This window comes from Ostrea edulis, chromosome 4, assembly GCF_947568905.1.
Source record: "Ostrea edulis chromosome 4, xbOstEdul1.1, whole genome shotgun sequence".
NCBI classification, from domain to species: domain Eukaryota; kingdom Metazoa; phylum Mollusca; class Bivalvia; order Ostreida; family Ostreidae; genus Ostrea; species Ostrea edulis.
This window is the reverse complement of record NC_079167.1, coordinates 11,071,805-11,092,422: the sequence shown is the minus strand read 5'-3', so window position 1 is coordinate 11,092,422 and position 20,618 is coordinate 11,071,805. Positions and strand designations below refer to the sequence as shown.

General features: G+C 35.0%; 1 protein-coding gene across 6 annotated transcripts; it reads right to left on the bottom strand.

Annotated features, from left to right (window-relative positions):
• Positions 1 to 848: 848 nt before the first annotated feature.
• On the bottom strand, positions 849 to 20,618 carry LOC125670023 (transmembrane protein 180-like). Of its 6 annotated transcripts, none has more exons than XM_056161944.1 (7): positions 20,069 to 20,168; positions 18,258 to 19,188; positions 15,335 to 15,492; positions 10,935 to 11,018; positions 10,209 to 10,503; positions 3,356 to 3,394; positions 849 to 2,697 (listed from the first exon to the last, which is right to left on the bottom strand). In XM_056161944.1, the coding sequence occupies exons 2-6, from the start codon at positions 19,176 to 19,178 to the stop codon at positions 3,377 to 3,379; spliced, it is 1,476 nt and encodes a 491-aa protein (XP_056017919.1). In that variant the 5' UTR covers positions 19,179 to 19,188; positions 20,069 to 20,168; the 3' UTR covers positions 849 to 2,697; positions 3,356 to 3,376. The 6 variants fall into 6 exon arrangements, with proteins under 6 accessions (XP_056017919.1, XP_056017921.1, XP_048760873.1 ...); XM_056161946.1 differs by having other exon boundaries at positions 850 to 2,697; positions 3,356 to 3,376; positions 20,069 to 20,167; XM_048904916.2 differs by lacking the exons at positions 3,356 to 3,394; positions 20,069 to 20,168 and adding an exon at positions 20,514 to 20,618 and having other exon boundaries at positions 850 to 2,697.

Genomic DNA, 20,618 nt, shown 5'->3' with positions numbered 1-20,618 from the left:
TCACAAAATCATTAAAATACCCATATTGCACTACATGACATGAAACATAGCATTTCAAACGTTGCAATATTTGATCTTTGTCACAATTTGTTTTATATAAAACTTTTCCTTTAATTGGTATTGTATAAATTTTATTTGCATTGTATAATTTTTCATTTCTATTGTATAACTTTTCATTTGTATTGTATGTCATAAAAAGGCATGACCAATAACTGTCACACTGGTGGATTCAGGGAAATGGGGCGTATCCCTCACCCCCTAAAATTTCAAAGATAAGAGTTATATGATAATATATGTATTTAGCTACTTACCCCCCCCCCCCCTCCCCCTCATCCCACATCACGAGACATAAGGCGCACCAACAAAATTCCCTCCAGCCCTCCAGTATTCAGTAACCCAACAGAGTTCGTTCTAGGTCATGCCCGCCTCTATCATCTCCTCCTCCTCCACCATGTTCCAATCGGGTAGTCAGCCTTATTTCCTCTTCTATGACACGCCATATCTATATTTATTTCTCTATAGAAATATCTTATACGATTTATGAGATATCTTCAAATTTTGAAAAGATATCTAGTAAATTGTTTAAGATATCTCATAAAATATATAAGACATCTTATAAACTATATACATGCAAGATATCTGAATATTAAACAAGATATCTTATGAAGTTTATGAGATACCTTATGAAAATAGAAGATATCTCATAAATTTATTTTTATAAGATTATAAAACATATAAACTATCTTATATGTTTTATAAATTATCTCATAAACTTTATATCTCATAAATGAAGTTTTATAAAATAAAAATAGTTATTATGATAATATTGGAAAACACCGCAAAGGGATTCCTCAAAGTCCGAATCATCCGAATCTTAATCAGTAACAGGAATTTCTTCAACTTGCTGTTCTGGAGAAGTTCATGGCCACAATGTCATATATCATGGTATAAAATGAAAAGTCTTGCCATGAGAAATATATATACAAAATATGAAAGCTCTACCTTAAATAGTTCAGGAGATATTGAACAGATCACGATTTTTAAAAGTATGTCAAACTCCAAGGTCAATTTCACAAGATCAAACACCATGGTATCACAAGGCCTTGCCATAAAGAATGTACATTTTGTATGTACAAAATATGAAAGCCCTACCTTATAGGCCCGTGGGGATCCGGGTTAGAATAAGTCCCTAATACCCTTGCTTGTCGTACGAGGCGACTAAATGGGGCGGTCCTTGGGACGAGACCGCAAAAACCGAAGCCTCCGACATCTTCATGTGAGTGAAAAATTCTCGAGTGGGACATAAGACAACCAACCAACCGAGGCCCCGAGTCACAGCAGGTGTGGCACGATAAAGATCGCTCCCTGCAGTCAAAGGCCGTAAGCGTCGAGCATAGGCCTACATTTTGCAGCCCTGACGTCTTCATATCAGTGAGAAATTCTCGAGCGGGACGTTAAAAAAATAACCCTTCCTTAAGCAACCAAGAGATAAATATTTAACAGGTTATGTTTTCTTCAAAGTAGTTCAAACTCTAATGTCGAAGTCACAAGAATCACAATGGAGGAGAATGTTTTCATTTCAAAGTCAATGCAGGAATTTCACACTATCCGTAAAGCAAATACCAGCACTGTGTGACTCTAGCATTGTACAACTCTCTCAAAAGCCATTACAGGTATTGGGCGACTCTCGATGGTTAATGCAGGTATTGGACCACTCAACGGCAAATGCAGGCATTTATCCTACCTTTCCAGGGTCAATGTTGGCATTGAACTACTCTCTTGGGATGCAGGCAACGAAATACTCTTCATGAGTAAATGCAGGCACGTATGAAAACTCTTTCAAAAGCCAATGCACGCATTGGACCACTCTCACACGAGCCAATACAGGCATTTGACCACTCCCTCAAGAGCCAATGCAGGCATTGGACGACTCTGTCAAGAGCCGATGCAGGCATTGGGTGACTTTAAGAGCCAATGCAGGCATTGTATCACTCTTTTAAGAGCCAATGCAGGCATTGGTCGACTCTTTCTGGGGCCAATACAGACATTGAATGAATCTCAACGGCCAATACAAGTATTGTACTTCTCCCCCAAGGCCAATACAGGCATTGGACCACTTTTTCCAAGAGCCAATGTATGCAACAAAACACTCTTTTAATAGCCGGTGACGACACTGCCTGATCCCGATATATGTAGAGTGATGCAGACATGAGACGATTCTCTCAAGAGTCATATGCAATTACCTATTAAAGCCATTGCATGCCCTGAATGAGCTTATATGTATGGACAATGTAGGTAGTAGATGACCTTTTTCAGAGTCAATACAAGCATTTGTACAGCCTATGCAGGGATCGAATGACCTTACATGTATATGTCAGGTCAATGCAGACATGAGACGACCTCTTGCACGAGTCAATGCAGGCACTGAATGTCTTTCTATGTCAATTCAAATATTGCATGATATTCTATCTAGAGCCAATGCAGTCAGTTTAGTTTACTATTTAACACCGATTAGAAGGCTCATGAAAAAGAAAACCAAAAAAGGTTAATATAGATTTCAAACATTTCTGTTAATCGAGAAATTAAGATTTTAATTAAATTAATACAGGAGTCTCTTGCAGGATCTGACCATATCGTTTCTCTCGTCTACTCCAACGACATTTAACCCCTTCTTTAATCTTGTTTGCAATGCACCACCTGCAAAATAGTGATATCGATCAATAGCATATCAATATCTAGAACATAGCATAGCAATATCTAGAACGAACAATATAAGTTCAAAGGTTTTGTTCAAATAGTGTCTGAAGGAGTTTAACGCAAATTAATGATAAACCCATGTTAAGTGGATCAGCAATGCAACCGACGAGCCTCTTGTTAGAAAAGTAAATTATGAATATATGTATATAGAGCACCATGCAATGGTATTATAAGCATCTTAGTTTCTTGTATAACTTAATAATTCTCTGTTTTGAAAAAGTAAGTCTTCATAATCATCAATTATAATGTACCGATCGTTGAAGACTAACATGCATGTACGTCAAAACAAGTTATTCTTTGTTACTTTTTCTGGAAATCTCACAAAATGTATACATATACATAGCATTTACTGTAGGTATAGATAGTTAAAAATGGGAGATTCTTGTCAATGAAAGGTGAAGATAACGAACAGTGATCAATATACATATAGTGCATGCAATTAATGAAAATATATACATGTATTTATAAGCTAATCATTCGGATACTATGCATGCAAACTAGCGGGTTTAAGTGGTATTCATTTGATTTTGGTTTCCCTTAATTAAAGTGCAAGTATATATGCAAATTTGATTTTAATTCATGCTGTACATGTACATACCTATGACTAAATTGACTCCCCCTACAAAACCATGGACATCTGTAACATCATTAAGTGTAAGACTTTACTACAAGGAATCTATATCCAAATTATGAAAGACCTACCTTAAATAGTTTAAGAGATATTCAATAGGTTATGTTTTCTTTAAAGTAGGTCAAGGTCATAAGGTTAAAATTCTTGGCAATAAAGAAAAGGCAATGTGCATATAAATTATGAGAGTCATGCCACTCACCATTCAAAAGTTAAGGTCAAGGTTAAAGCTTCGGACAAATAGACAAAACAAAACAATTTGCCTCCGACTATAGTTGAATCCACACAATTTGGGATCATTTGTATTTGGATATTATTTAGTGTGACCCTGCAAAATTCATTTTATGTATCTTCCCCCCGTAAAACTTAAGTTTGATCCCCTATTACGGACCCACCTTATCCCCAGGGCCCCTGAATGGAACAAACTTCAATTTAAACTACATGAAGATACTTGCATACCACTATAGCTAATGATGGACCTGCTTCTGTTGAGATGAAATTTTTAAAAGATATTTCTGTGTAAATTCCTATGTAAAACTTTGATCCCTTGAATAAACTTGAATTTGCACTACCTAGGAATGCTTGCATATTAGCATGATTAATTTGTTCCTATTGTTTTTGAAAAGAAGATTCTATAAGATTTCCCCATATATCTCGGCATGTAAAACTTTGATCCCCTATTGTGGCCCCATCCTACCCCCGGAGTCCATAATTTCAACAATCTTGAATATACTGTATGTCAAGAAGCTTTCTAGTCCAGTGGTTATTAAGATTTTTCCAGTATATCGGCATGTAAAATTTTGATATCCTATTGGAGCCCCCATCTTATGCCGGGGGAGGGGGCCTGATTTGAACAAACTTGAACCTACACCATGTCGGGAAGTTTTCATGTAAATTTCAAATTTTCGGGCCCAATAGTTCTTTAAAAGATTTTTAAATGATCCCATCCAATGTTTGTCTCATCTTTGTTATCTCCCCTTTTAAGTCTAAACAAACTTAACCCCTTAAAGAAGTTAACTCCTGAGTTTTCCAACACAACTGCGCAGGATGCTACAACGAAGTATTTACTGGTTCAATATTGATCCCATTGGTGCAAACATATTACACATCTATTACTGAATCCTATCCAGCTGAAAAAATTGCGTCAATTCAAATTTAAAAGGGTTTGGCAGGGTCTATATTTTGTGGCGGGAGGATTGATTAATCAAAAATTATAAATCTGTGTGATATCACAGTTTCTGTTTCATCCAATATATCTATTTGTATACTCCTATACGTGTATTTCAGTTTTACAATTTATGATACAAGTACATATAGTTGAGACTTGGAACTAGTTCAAATGTTGCAATTCATTAATTTGATTGATATATTTTTCCAAACAAAGCACCGATTCTTTAAAAAGTTTAAATCAATTTACTCGAAATTTTGTATAAAAATAAAGTTAATGCCAATGATTTATAAATTTTGTCTCTAACTCCCACGTTTTAAAATTTCATTTTAATACAAGACCTTGAAAATCATGTGGAATTTTAGAAATTGATATTACTGGTAATATGTCCTTTAAAACTCTCAAATTTGATATCATGAATTTTTTTGTATATCAAGTGCAAAAAGGTCATTATCTATTAGCAGTATTGAACTTTTTTTTAAAGACATGATTATATATCTATTTTATGTAATGATTGATTTGTGTTGCTTATGTTGTTTTGACACAAACAGACAAATCAAGTTTAACTGAATACATTTTAAGTGCAAAAAGGCCATGTTTAGAACACTGTAGCTCAATAACAAGCGTTGCTACCCCAGTTTTTCTTTTTAATTTCCTAATTTTCCTTCAATGTTAAAATCAAAAATACACTTTCAAAAAAAATGACATTCACTAAATCTCAGGTGCGAATCTCTTTAGCCCAAGGATGATTTGTGCTAAGTTTGATTGAAATTGGTTCAGTTGTAAAAAGTTTACAGACAAACAGACGGACGGACGACATACAAAAGGTAATCAAAAAAGCTCACTTGAACTCTCAGCTCAGGTGAGCTAAAATAAATCACGAAATATTCTATTAAAACATTCACTTATTAATACGCATTATGTCGATTTTTTTTTATTTACAAATTTGGTGTACACTGTATATGCAAACCTTTCTAAGTTTTCTAAGACAATTTATGTTTAATGTTTGAAAAAAAAATTAATTGAATTTTGACAAATGAAAATCAACTTTTATATGTTTTTGAAGCTCCTACGGATGGGACGATCTCGTATGAGCAAGAACGACAACTCTTCATAACCTGTACTGAAGGCAATTATGACCCAGCGAGAGCGATTATATTTCTAGAATGTTATACTAGAAACAAACAATATGGCCTCCTTTTATTTTTATTAATACATGTATGTTTTTATGAATTTACCATTTACAGAGTACAACACACGATATACAATTCCTCTCGTATCACGGTTATTACAGAGATTAGATTAATGTCGTGGCCATTATTCTGCGATATACTTTCATACGTAATAACTGATTGGGAGAAGAACGCTGCACATCTCGTTTGCACTTCCTGGTTTGTTAACACAACAATAAAGTCGATAATTGATCATTCAATTCTATAATCATAAAAAAATAATCATTATATGTTGCAAAATGACTGAAGAATATAAATCAATCGTCTGCATTCCGAGGTCGATTAACATGTACACAAAGATGGCGTTACACAGAGAAGTTAAATTCTTCCACGGTTTTGTAATTTTCTTGGACTTTGTATTCAAAGCAGTTCATATGTATAATCTCTTCACATCAAACTAAATACTTGAAATATTTTTCAAAATAGATCTAGTATACCCTACCATCTCACCTTTTTCGTCAGCAAAACACAAGTAGGCCTAGTCCGTTTCGGAAACTGCTATGACGTCACGGTGACCTAATTCGTAGTTGTATAAACGAGTAGAACAGAAATAAAGTTCTTGTTTCCGTAGACGATGCAGGATAACCACCTCGGACTCCAATAGTTTGTAATATAAAAGCTTCAGCCGACGCCTCGGCTTTTATTTTCCAAGACATTTCTCGGCTTCGGGGGTTATCCTGCAACCTCCAAGACAACATGGACTTTATTTCTTAATAATCAATGCATCTATTGAGTTGAATTCAAGAAAATAAGCACTGTGCAACGATTGCAATCAAGACAGTAATTTATTTGCTTTTGTTAAATATAATCTGATTAACAAGTTCGCTTGACAGTTGGTTTCGAAGCTTCATGATAAGAATGCCGTCTTAAGAAAAAAAATTGAAATGGAACAAACGTCGCCGGTACGACAAGAAATTTCAGCTTGCCAATTAAGACAGAACCATATCGATAAACCCTCGTTAGGTTACATCCGTCATGTGTAGTTTTCGAGCTCGTTTTCGCTAGTTGTTTTTTTCTTGCTAATTTTAGAACTTAGTAAAATAAACGACCTTTGATCGTTTTATAGGCTGTTCGTGATCTTCATTTTGTATTATACTGCTATGAAAATATGACGAATATTCTAATCCTTGTGGACATGTGTACCACGTTTGATGATCCTAGTCTTATTAGTAGTTTTCAATTGACGCACAAGATGCTTACAGATGGACATACAGACCGACAAACACACTACCCCATACTGTACCATAATATGATCCGTCTATGTTATGACGGCCATATAAAATTTATAATATGAACGTTTGTGTATTTAACAAGATTATATGATACATGTAATTGACAAAGAGATACAAAATATATTTTATTTCTATTCCTGACATATTTTTGTTCCACAATACTTATACAATCATATCTGTTTATTCATGTTGTACATTGTAACGTTCACATTCAATTTCTAAATTACGACCAGATATTTTCTAACTTACGAATCTCATTCTAGAATATTGGCAGTTTCAAACTTCTGAATATCTCAGTTTCTAACAATGTTTTCATTTGCAAAAAAAGATCAAGTTTACTGTATGAATTTAACTTGTCAGGCACTTGCTTACCAGTAAATTTTTAAGGTTGGAAGTGTTGCATTTGATACGATACTTACATAAATGAGAAATGCTATGAAATCCTGATACTAGTATACAGCTAACATTTATTTTTGTCTCTGTGTCGTAAGCCTACGTGTAATGTTTCTTGTGATTATATATGTATTGAATGGTTCAGATGAACATATTCCATTGTACATTATGTATATAATCCAAATGGCTTGGATACAAGATCTTACAACTTAATATACTATATAGTATCGAAACATGTTCATGTAAACACACGTTGTTCAAATTCAGTAATAAGTTACATTTATAACTAGAACTGTCCTAGCGGGACTAATACCCCTGCAGGACATATTGGATGGTGAGAAATAGTGAATTTGTGCTCATTGAAGAATAAATACATCCTTTTGACATGAAGATTCTTGAGAACAATTAATGTAAATGCAAAACTATATATTCAGCAGTAGATTATTGAATATTGAAGATATACTTGATATAATTTCTGAATGATATTACATGGATAACTACTATTCAGCGTACATGAGCCAGAAAACGACACATCTTTTATTAACAAAATCATCCACAGACAGATGGGCAGACAAACAATGGACTGATGATTCCATTATACCCTCTCCTAAACTAATGCAGTAGTCTCTGTGAAAGAACAGATCATTACAAATGTAAAAGAGAATGACTAAGTCAATGATGTTGAAAAAACACCCGTAAAATGAAAATATCCATAATTTCCTTGCATATTAATGAATCTCAATAAAAACAAGAGGTACTGTGAGTAATGCTCACTAAGAATACCCTCGCTTACCCCAATCTCCAAAAGGGTGATGTTAATAGGTATAAATTACCTCTTTCCCGAGTGTAGAAAAGAAAGGGCATGACAAAACCTTGGGTAGTCTCTTCTCTAGGAGTGCGCTTGACCTTTTGACCCCAAAGTTGATAGGGAACATCTTCGTCCCATCGGTAGTCCATATGTATGATATGAAGACTGTAGGTGGAAGGTAACGCTTTAGAGCCCAGAAACCATATTGCTACATCGATGACTAGAGCGCTTGACATTTTGACCTCAAAATCGATAGGGAACATCTTCGCCATATATATGATATGGCGACTGTAGGTGAAAGGATAACACTTTAGAGCCCGGAAACCATATTGCTACTTCGATGTCCAGTGCGCTTGGCCTTTTGACCTCAAAATCGATAGGGAACATCTTCGTCCCATGGGTAGTCCATACGTATGATATGGTGACTGTAGGTGGAAAGGATAACGCTTTAGAGCCCGGAAACCATTACGTCTACAGACGGACGGACGGACAACCTGATTCCATGTTCAATGGTTTTTAAAATATACTCTGGAAACTGACAACACTCCCTCAAAATGGAAAAAAATATCCACAACTTCCTTGAATATCAAAATATCTCAATCAAAATAGCAGGTGCACAACATATAAGATATATATAAAGTTTTGATGAAATCTGTTCATTGGTGTTAAAGGTATCCTCTAGACAAATGATATCTGCAGACGGACAAGGTCATTCCAGAATACCCCCACAACTTCGTTTGCAGGCTTATAATAAGATAAGTAACAATTATATAATAAATATAATATAATAAATTGTTGATTCAAAACATTAATGAATATTTGATGAAGATTATAATCAGGATTTTGAAGTAATTTATCAAATGGATGTTTTCTCGGATGAATGTATAATTAACCTCAAATAGATTTGGTGACAGGGGGACCCTTTTGTTAATAGAGAGAGGAGGCAGTAAAATGTGTAAAGTGAGGACAAATTTCAACCAATGGACAGAAGTTGTGAGGACAGAATTGCACTATGTGGACAAAAATAATGTCCTCACAATTACGTCCTCATAAATGTGACCTGCAGCATGTGAAAGATGTAGATACAAAATATTAGCTTAGTGAGGACGAGTGGTGTGCGGACATATCCTAACTAATATTCTCTCTAAAAACCTTTCTTTTTTCATAATTCGAAAGAGAGTTTTAGATAAACTAAGTATCCCTATAGCTATACCTAACATTGTACTTTTTTGCCTTTAGAATAATATATGTGTGTATTCACTTCTACACATTGTGAGGACGTCCTCACTTAGTAGGTTTGGTCGGCTAGAGAGAGAAAAAAAATCTCCTCAGCACACTTTATTTCTTCTTTTTTTTTTTTTTTTTTGTATATACATTTGGAAAACGTAGTCTTGATATTATTCATACCAAATTAAGGCATCACTGAATTCATAACAACGAAAAAAAATATAATAGATATATCTATATAATATAATCTCCTCTCTGTTCGTGTGGTCAAGTAAAGGACAGCAACCATTACTTCTTTTCATAAATATGTATTCTACTACCTTAAAACCGTACAAATTGTTCTATATCTACATAATGTGCATTTTCATCTATTCACCATTTCAAAGCTCTGGTTTGTTGTTTTCCTGTATGACTATTTACACGGCAATAATATGTTTTACTATACAACTCCATCTTTCCAAGTCAAGGGTTTCTGATCCGCTCCGCTCCACATAAACATGTGGAGCGGATCAGAAACACTTGATTTTGGAAGATGATACACCTCGAGATCCCAGTTAAACACTTTGTGCTGATATCAACAAAGCTTTGAAAAACTTGATAGACTAGAGTCAAAATAGTTTAGTGATGAAAAGGTTGCAAATGGATAGATATGTATTACAAAGGAATACTTTTACATCCCTTCATTAGTATTAGTAAACAGTGACACTAACCGGTAGCTTCATGTTCGAAGCTTTTTACACTGTGCTAAGATTTATGTCTTTACCTCAATGTTCTTCTCTATCTTATTATCAATTCTGTAAAATGACCAGCTTATCAACTGAATAGTTCCAAGTACGATAGGGTACCAGCACACCAAAGAGAACATGACCCCTTTCAGATCTTCTAGTTGTGTGGGAGACAGAGGGTTTTCTGTCAAGCTTGTTGTGCTTCCTGTAGATTTTTTAATTTGGCTGTATCCATATCTGTTTAGAACGGCCACTGCTAGCATGGGAGACAGGGAAATGGCAGGCTTCACAAATAAAGCATTAGTTCCAAACACCATTGAGGATATCGGATGTCTGCAACAAAGGCAAATACTGTCATTGTCATGATCTGTGAATATACATGTATTCTTTATTTTGAAAATATAAGAGAAGAGAGAAATTTACTTTGATGAAATTGAATAACAGTTCTTAATATATATATATATATATATATATATATATATATATATATATATATCTTTCATTTTCATCATTTTTTAAAAAGCTTGTAGCAAGTTTATACATAAGATTGCAATACCACAAAAAAGCCCTTTGACCAAATCGCTCACTGGTGTTGCATTGATTTTACAGAGAAACGAAACCCATCAACTTTGGGCTCTTTTGTAACTCCAAGATTGATGATTTGTGAGTAAACGCCCGTAACACAAATTGAGAGAGAGAGAGAGAGAGAGAGAGAGAGAGAGAGAGAGGTCTATAAACATGAAACAACAGGTCTGCGAGCTTACTTTCTCTTGTACTTTTGCATGTTGATATCAGCAATGTCCGATAAGGGAAGGTTAAACAATGAAAATGTACCGTTAGCAAAACATCTGAAAGAGAAAGCATGCCTTCATTAACGACCTTGACCTTACACTCATGTTAGTTAGGATGTTGTGTAATATAATTTATGATATCATCAATTATGTGGTTTTCGTAACATATATCACTAATTACGTGGTTGATGTCGAATATAATGTCGCCGATTATATGCCATTACGTGAATCCCCGATCTTGTGGTTTATGAAATATGTGATGGCTCTAAATTATATGGTATGATGTAAAATCACTGATTCTGTAGTTTATGTGAAGGCACTGGTTATATGACTTATGGTATGTAGATCTGGTGCCATGTAACAGTTGGGAACAATAATCCAGGTACTACTCGATGTTAAAGAGTCTTCGCTGTTCATTAATAACAATTATAATGAACCCGGTGTTTTAAACAAGAGGCCCGTAAGTTATATCGCTCACCCGAGCCATCCTCGATCTCTCGTTGTCCAGCTGTTGTGATTTTTAAAGATTTTTTTATCCCATTAAAATTGTTGACCCCATATTGTGTGCCCCAACCTAGCCTCAAAGGGACATGACATAACTGAACATGAATTCAGACATCGTGTGGATGCCTCAACACCCATATCACTAACATGACCTTGCTGCTCTGGTGAAGGTCTAAGTAATTAATCATGGTATAAAATAAAAAGTCTTGCCATAAGAAATCTATATACAATGTAGGTAGAAAAAATAAAAGTAGGTTAAACTCCAAGGTCACCAGGTCAAACACCATGGTTATCACAAGATATTGTCATTAAGAATCTATATCAAAAATAAAATTAAAACCCTACCTAAAATAGTTCAGGAGATATTGCCTAGGTTACGTTTTCTTAAAATTAGGTCGAACTCCCAAGGTCACAAAGTCAAAGATCATCGTATAAAATGAAAGGGATTGCCATAAGAAACTATACACAAAATATGAAAGATCTACATGAAATAGTTCAGGAGACATTGAATAGGTCAGGGTGGTTTTTTTTTTAATTTGATGAAACTCCAAGGTCACAAGATCAAACAATTATGGTACCTCATGAAAGGTCTTGCCATAAAGAATCCATATACAAAATATGAAAGCCCTTCCTGAAGTTCAAGAGATATCTAAAATGTTAAGTTTTCTTATAAGTAAGTAAAACCCATGGTGAAGGTCACAAGATGAGAACTTTATATATATATGTTACACTTTCTTATAAAAACGTCAACATCAAGGTCATGGACTTAGAACTTTAATACGATAAAAGGTTTTGCCACAAGGAATGCATTCATGACATTTAAGTGCTCTATCACTAACATTTCAAAAATTATGAGTAAGATGAAAGTTTTGAAATATGGGTCAAACTTCAAGATCACAAAGTCAAAGATCATGTATAAAATGTAAGGCCTTACTGTAGGGAATCTATAACCCTACCTTATATAGTTCATGAGATATTGAATAGGTTAAATTTTTGTTTTATAAAATAGATCAAACTCCAAGGTCAAGGGTTTAGAACTTTGGCACCAAAGAAAAGTTCTTGTCAAAAGGAATGTGATTACCATTCAAAAGATATGAGCAAGAACGAAGTTTCAGACAGACTAGGACAAAACAATATGCCCCCAACTACAATTGCGCTGGCATAAAAAAAAACTTGAATCCTCACAACTTGGGAACATTTACACTTGGATAGGATTTAGTGTGGCTCTGCTAATCTTGAAAGGACTTTGTTTAAATTAACTTCCTTTGTATCCCTATATAAAACTTTTATTTGTTCTCCTATTGTGGTTCTTGAAAGGATTTTTAGCATTGGTATGTGTCTGTCATCGTCCGTTAACAATTGAACATTTTAAACTTCTGCTTGATAACTACCATTCCAACTCTTTTCAAATGGTATGGAACTTATCTTTGGAATAAGGGGGACATAAATTGTAATTTTCAGGATTCCTGCACCCCTGGGGTCTTAGGGTCGGGGCAAAAACTATCCCAAATTAACCAATTTTCAAAAATCTTCTTTTCTAGAACCACACATGTGTAAGAAAAGCTAAATGCAATTTGATGTAGAACAGGATGGCCTCTACCAAAATTGTAAATCATGATCCCCGGAGTAAAAGTTTTCACCCCAGGGTGGGGCCAAACTTGGTATATACATGTAGTGTTTATACGTAAAACACTTAAAATAACATCTTTAGTGCTATTGGTACTAAATTGAAACTAAATAGATATTTAGAAAGAACGGGTAGTCCTTTAACAAAATTATAAATTTGATGGTCCCGGGGGTACGGGTTTTGGTATCAGGGTGGGGCTAAAATGGTCAGTTATCAAATGTGTGAAAAATAGAACTAATAATTTTAACTTCTTGATAACAACTTTCAAATTCCTTTCAAATTTGGTATGAAGCATCTTTGGGACAAGGAGGACATAAATTGTAAATTCCAGGACTCCTGCACCACTGGGGCCTTAGGGGCAGGGCAAAAACTGCCAAAAATCGGCCAGTTTTTGAAACTTTTCTCTACAACTGCATATCTTTAAGAAAAACTAAATGCATAGTGATATAGAGCAGGAAGGCCTCTACCAAAATTGTAAACTTCATAATCCCCGGGGTAGAGGTTCTGAATCCAGGGCGGGGCCAAACTTGGTATAAATAGTGTATATGTGCAAAACATGTAAATGATATCTGTTTTAATATCATTGATACTAAATTGAAACTAAATGGATATTTAGAAGGAGTATGTAGTCATTTACCAAAATTGTAAATTTCATGATCCAAGGGGGTAAGGGTTTGGTTTCAGAGTGGAGCCAAAAATATTATAGTGATTATTGTCTTCCTCATTTGAAGGACTTCTTTAAGTTCACTGATACAGTATGCATATTTAGGAAAAGCAGAAAAGGATGTACCAAAAAATGGTGAATTTCGCAACCCCAGCGTTTTGACTTTATTAGGGTGAGTCCAAATTGGTGATATCGTTTACTAATAATACATATATTATATTTTCATCAGTTTTTGAAAGCACTGAAGTTTTAAGAACACATCTTGTTTTATACTGTTGCTGAATATTAGAATTTAGCTTAGATATTTAGAACAGGAATTTTTTTTCTAGATTTTTTGCCCCTGGGACTAATGATACTTTTAACTAGTACTCAGGTGACCGATAAGGCCCGTGGGCCTCTTGTTAAATGACCCCACCCTATTTTTATTATCTCCCCTTTGAAGGGGGTAGGACCTTTCATTTTGGAGCACTTGAATCCCCTTCAAATAAGGATGATTCATGCAAAAATTGATGAAAATGTGAAAAGTTTAGACACAGAGGGATGGACGACAGACAAAATGTGATAAGAAAAACCCACTCGAGCTTTTAGCTCAGTTGAGCTAAAAATGAGGGTCTACGTTTTACTTCTGTCATTATTAACAACTCAAAGAGGTCAGACATAGCCTTCAAATGTTATTACAAACCAAAAACTATGAGGAACTGCTTCGAGAACTAAAACTCTTGTCCCCTTTGAGTTGAGTGGTAGAATGTAATGAACAAGGTGTGCTTATAAAAAAAGAAAAACAAGAGTACCGCATACGGTAAATCATAAAGACAAAATTCCAGTGCAATATTTGTATCCATGATGAGAAAAAGTCCGGGAAAATATTTGACTCATTTTACCCCTAAAGTAGGTCACAGTGCACCAATTAAGTTGAAATGCAAACTGAATAAATTTTTCTGAGAGGAAGGTAGTGATTACATTTCAGGGCAATACCTGTATCCATAACCCCAAAAAAAATCATAAACAGGGCACTGCCTTGTTTTGAAAATGAAAAGTTTAGATGTCTCAAATACATCATTGCGTCAGTTGTTTTTTTTTAAATTTAGGGTTGTTGCTATGTTTTACATCGATTATATATGTACTATCATATTATCAATTAAATATCAAATAATTTTTGCACCAAAATCGGGGCATGGTAATTGCAAGGGCATATGGATCCTGAAATGAACAAACTTGAAAGCAAAGTGATTATGGAGAAGAAAATGAAAATGTGAAAAATCTACAGACAGACGGACTGACGGACATCAGAGGTGATCAGAAAAGCTCACATGAACTTTCAGTTCAGGTGAACTAAAATACCGTATTTAATCAAATAAAATTCTTATGCCTTTATGAAATAGTTTGTAAAATGCAAATTACTTCGTTGACATTATGTGTTGCTAAATAGAATGTGATTTGTAAGTTACATGTACATTTCTGTCACATTTCACCTTTATCGTCCCAATTTCTGTGGCATATTTTTTTGGTCAAATTTGATAGACAAAACAGCCTTCTAAATAATACTAAGTTATTTATGCAAACATCGATAACACTTACTCATCCAGCAAGATGAAGCCTATCAGAATCCAGGGATGACCGTTTCCTATGACGTAGTACATCACAAGACCGCCTAAGATCTTCCAAATAAAGTTGGCTCGAATGACCGTCTTGTAAGAGAAATGCCATAACACAGGTGCTATTGATATCACAAGAATCTGCAAATACAAACTTGTGTGATGATACAGAGGTTCTAAAAATAAATAATTCTAATAAGAGAATCCCGTCCCATTCCTCGTCTAAAATATATATGTAGGCGATTTTTATATACAACTGTAAACAGGAAGTACTTTTAGTGTATGCAATATTTGGAATGTTTCCTATGTGTTTTCGCAACCACTACCTGTGAAATGTCTTAAAAATACTCTTTCCCGTATAAAAATTATTCATCTAAACATAATTGGATAAATAATTTTTATACGGGAAATGGTATTTTTAACACATTTCACTGGTAGTAGTTGCGATTCTAAGCATATCCCGTGGAGATCCGGGTTAGAATAGGTCCTCAGTAGTACCCCCCTTGCTTGTCGTAAGAGGCGACTAAATGTGGCGGTCCTTCGGATGAGACAGAAAAAACCGAGGTCCCATGTCACAGCAGGTGTGGCACGATAAAGATCCCTCCCTGCTTAATAGCCATAAGCGCCGAGCATCGGCCTAAATTTTGCAGCCCTTCACCGGCAGTGGTGACGTCTCCATGTGAAATATTTTCTTGAGAGGGACGTTAAACAATATTCAATCAACCAATAAATCATCTAAACATAATCCCTTGCAAAAGCTACAGAAAGTACAGAAAGATGCATTCTATGTGAAATCACCGACCGCATATTTCAATTGGGTGTTTAATACTGGTTGTCAATTCATTCAGTGAAACCTCTTTAATATCTATGGTAGCATTAGATCCGTTTTAATCATTGTTTTCCTCAAAGTAACTATTTATTACAGCGAAACTGATGAGAGTTATCTGCTGTCGTAGAGAATTTAGCCTGTCATTGTCCCCATGGCTAGTACATATAAATATACACGTATGACATTCTAAATTATAACTTGTAAAATATTACATGATGATCACAATGACGTTTCAATGTTTAGACAAATTCTATGTCGCCATCTCTAACCCAAAATTTTAAGACGGAAAAATTTGATTTATCACAGCTGGATCTGAATTTAACATTAGCACCTGAAAGCGAAAACTGTGTATATTTCTTCAAAATATTGTCTTACATTTAAACACGAATATAAACCATTTATTTCAAAAAATTACAGTTCTGTTGCAAGGAAAGAAACACATAATCTATATTTTTATTGCTTCACACGTGATTATTTGAAAATTAAATTTAGAGGTGGAAAGGTAGTGAGTCATCTAAAAAGAATGATTTGCACAAATAGAGAAAAAAAACGAGAGAGAGAAAAAATCTTAATAGTTTTTAATGTTACAGGGAAGTATTCAAAACATTATATATATTTCTTCATTTGATTTCATCTTATTCTTATCTTTGATTGATTGATTGATTGATTGATTGTATCTTGCTTAAAGGGTAAAACAGTCCAAAAAAAGTTTACATGATAAATGATATGATAACTACATATATATGATAAAAATTTGTCATACTATTCTGTTGATATACAGCTTAGATAAGCTTCAGTACTAATTTGAAAACGTTAAAAATTGAAATTCCCGCCATCTATAGAAGCTGTCATGATGTGGAACTCTTTTGTATTCAAGAGCACAAAAATAAATAATTTTGACGTCACACCGTCTGTTCCGGTTTTGATGAGATTCTAAGATCATCAAATATGTGCATGTGGTAGATTTTACGAAATAGGTTGATGCCTCCTTGACAAGCTGTTAATTGTACTAATGCGAAAGGGAGATGTGAAAAAAGGTTGGGGTTTCTTCCGAAATTCCTGACCCAACCAAGTCATCTAAAAAGAAAAGACTATGTAAACTGTGGATCCATCATTTGCGTAATGACAAGTTGAGGTTCGAGACATTCGTATGAAGAAACGTGTGTCGTCTGCCTAGTCTGCGACATGACTGAGCGTCTTCTTTTCTCAATTTCTTCTTGCGAAAGAACGGGCTCAAATCTGTACGATTCCAAACTTAACTGTTCGTGACTTGTCATGTTTACAGTGCTGCTGATGAACCGACGGCGTGACGTCATAAATTAAACTTCAATGGCCGCTCTTTTAGCGACAGGTAATTTAAAATCTATCATGGATTAATATTGATTTAATGGTTAAACAGGGGGTTTGTTGTTAAAGACTGTTATTTACGATATCAATAAGTAATACTGCATTCTTAAAAGCAACAATGTGGTTACGGTTGTCTTTCCCTTTAGAATTCGAGAATTTCTCACTCATATGGAGACGTCACCAATACCGATGAAGGGCTTTAAATCTAGGCCTATGCTCGGCGCTTACGGCCATTGAGCAGTGAGGGTTCTTTGGCGTGTCATACCTATTGTGACACAGGACATCCGTTTTTAAGGTCATTCCCGAGGACCCGTGGCATTCACACCTGATGCCGAGTGTTTGGCGATGGAACTGTCACTAACTGTTTTAACGACTTTGGTCTGTCACGGTTGGGATTCGAACCCCGACCTTCTGCATGCGGGGCGAACGCTCTTCCTCTAGACCACCGCTGCGGTTTAAAGCAAATGGAACGTTATCTTTCAACGTTTCTTATTTTATTGTATTTTTGCCTTTGAAACACATGGAACTGAAACACATGGAACTGAAACAAATGGAACTGAAACACATGGAACTGAAACAAATGGAACTGAAACACATGGAACTGAAACAAATGGAACTGAAACAAATGGAACACTTCATATATCGTAACAAGTTTTTATTTTATTTTATTCTTACCTTTACAGAAAACAGAACACTGCATACCATAAAAAGTTTCTAATTTCATTCTTACCTTTGAAGCAAATGGAATGCTACCATAGAAAGTACTTCGAGCACTCTGACTGATTTCATCCGAAGAAATCAGTTGATCACAAATAATGGCCAGAAAGTTGAACAGAAAGGTTCGGTGAAATTCCTGAAAAAAGTTGGTGATCACAAAGGAAATGAAGTTGATGTCCCTGACTATCTGCCATGTCTGTTGCCAGTATGACTCTTGTCCAGTTTTCTGATGACAAACTTCATCAGCAGACTTGTTTCCGTCTTCCATCTGATTAAGGTCATACTGTGTATGGCAGTGTTTCCCACAGTAATACATCAGATACCAGCTGAATATTGCTATAAATATAGTAGTTACTTGGAATGCCCTGAAATCTTGCAGACCATGAGAAGCATGTTCCAATACCATTATGCTACACGAGCTGAACAGTGAGGCTAATTGTGAAGCTCGGGTCAAGGTAATTCTCGTGTCAATATCTTGAGAGATTTCAGTGAAAAGACAACATGCTGCCAAACCAATAAATGTAAAGAGCGTGTCCCATAAACACAGGGCAATGACTAAGTGAAGACCTACAATAACTGGATGAGTACTCCACTGAAACCATGGTATCAAAAAGGACAGAGAGAAAAATGGAGCCGAGTACAGAATCATGCTGCGGCGAGTTTTAAGAAGTTTGAAGTTTTTGTTGTCAGCACAGTAAGCAAACAAAGGATCATTAATAGCATTCCATACTAAAAACAGAACCTGTGAGAATTGGAACCATGATTCCTGTATGTGGTAAAAGTTCAGGAAGACTTTCACATAATAGAAATTGTACGCATTACTCAACAGACCAAAGCCAGCCGTGAGAGCACAATAAGCCACTATCTGCTTTCGTTGCATGCCACCCATTCTTATTTTGTGACTCCTTAAAGTTGTATTAGAATTCCACTGCATATTGGTCTACCTGCAATAATAAATAAGGAGCGTTCAGTCTGACATGCAGAATATTTTACTGAGCAATAAGGTACAGCATATATTATCCTATTACACTGTACATAGTACTCTCTGATTGGAAATCCGCGTTTTGTCAATTGCAAAGGTGAAACAACACATATCCTTATACACCAAATGTAAATTACCAGTAATGAAAATGTACTACTAGTAGGCCCTCACTAAAAGATGTTCCAGTGAACAGCCCTCTTGTTTATGTTCCCAAATACAATGGTGCACTTAGTATTTATCAGTAAAATCATCAGTACACAACAGATGTGAAATTCTTTGGCTCCCAGACCCCAGTCTCTTAATTCCAAGGCGTAATCCATTAATTTCTCCTTTTTATTTGCCTGCTTGTCAAGAAAGGAGAAGGTACACTAAGGGTCAGGCCATTTCGTATTTATGTTTTAAGAGAAGATAATTTCGATAGGTAAAATTATGTTAACGTCTTCTTTATTTTCCTTGATTTTACTAGGCCAAAGCGCTATACTAAGTGTTCCTTCTCCTTTCAGACACCATAGACTTCCCTTTCATAAAATCCTGGATCCACCACTGGTTTAGACCATAGATTCAACATAACATCTTGTGGCAAACTAAATGCTTCGCTGTCAAGCTCATTGATTAGTGACGCGTTATCTAATTTCAATGCGCTAATCATATATCAACAGTATAATTTACTACAAGCATTAGCAGGAAAAGAGGAACTCAAACAGAAGAAACAGAGAAGCTGTTGATGAATCTGTACTTTAGTAACAATGATAGCTTCATGTAAGAAAATGCACCATAACAATTTCTTGAATACTTGATGTTTTTATAATGAATTCATTTTGAACAGTGCCAATTCATATTACCTTAAAACAAAGTCGGCTATGGTCAATCGAGATTTTAGTGCATATATTAATCATTTACAATGAGCACAAGAGACACACAAAACCAAATGTTTCAAGCAAACAGATAACATGCCTTGATATTCCCTGAATGAAATTGATCTATTTATAAATGAAAACGTACTGCCACGTCTCTCATGCCCTAGGCGCAGGAAATTTATAAGGTACAAAAAATTCTATATAAAGAGTTTTTTTTCTATCATACGATATAGTAAGTTTTTATCATAATGACAACTTTAATAAGGGATTATACTTTTGTGAGAGAGATTCAATGTATATATTATTGAAAAATTGAGGAAATTCGAAATACAAACAAACTGGTTGACATGCAAGACAAATAATATTCAATCCGAAAATATATGTCATTGAAAGTACAATATACATATACTAACAGTTACATACTTCTTACTTGAGTGACAGTCTTTCAAAGAAAAACGAAAGCACAAAATCATGAGGTTGAATAACAGTACAAATTCGAGCGTACAGAGCTAATACGATTTCCGGGAATAATTTT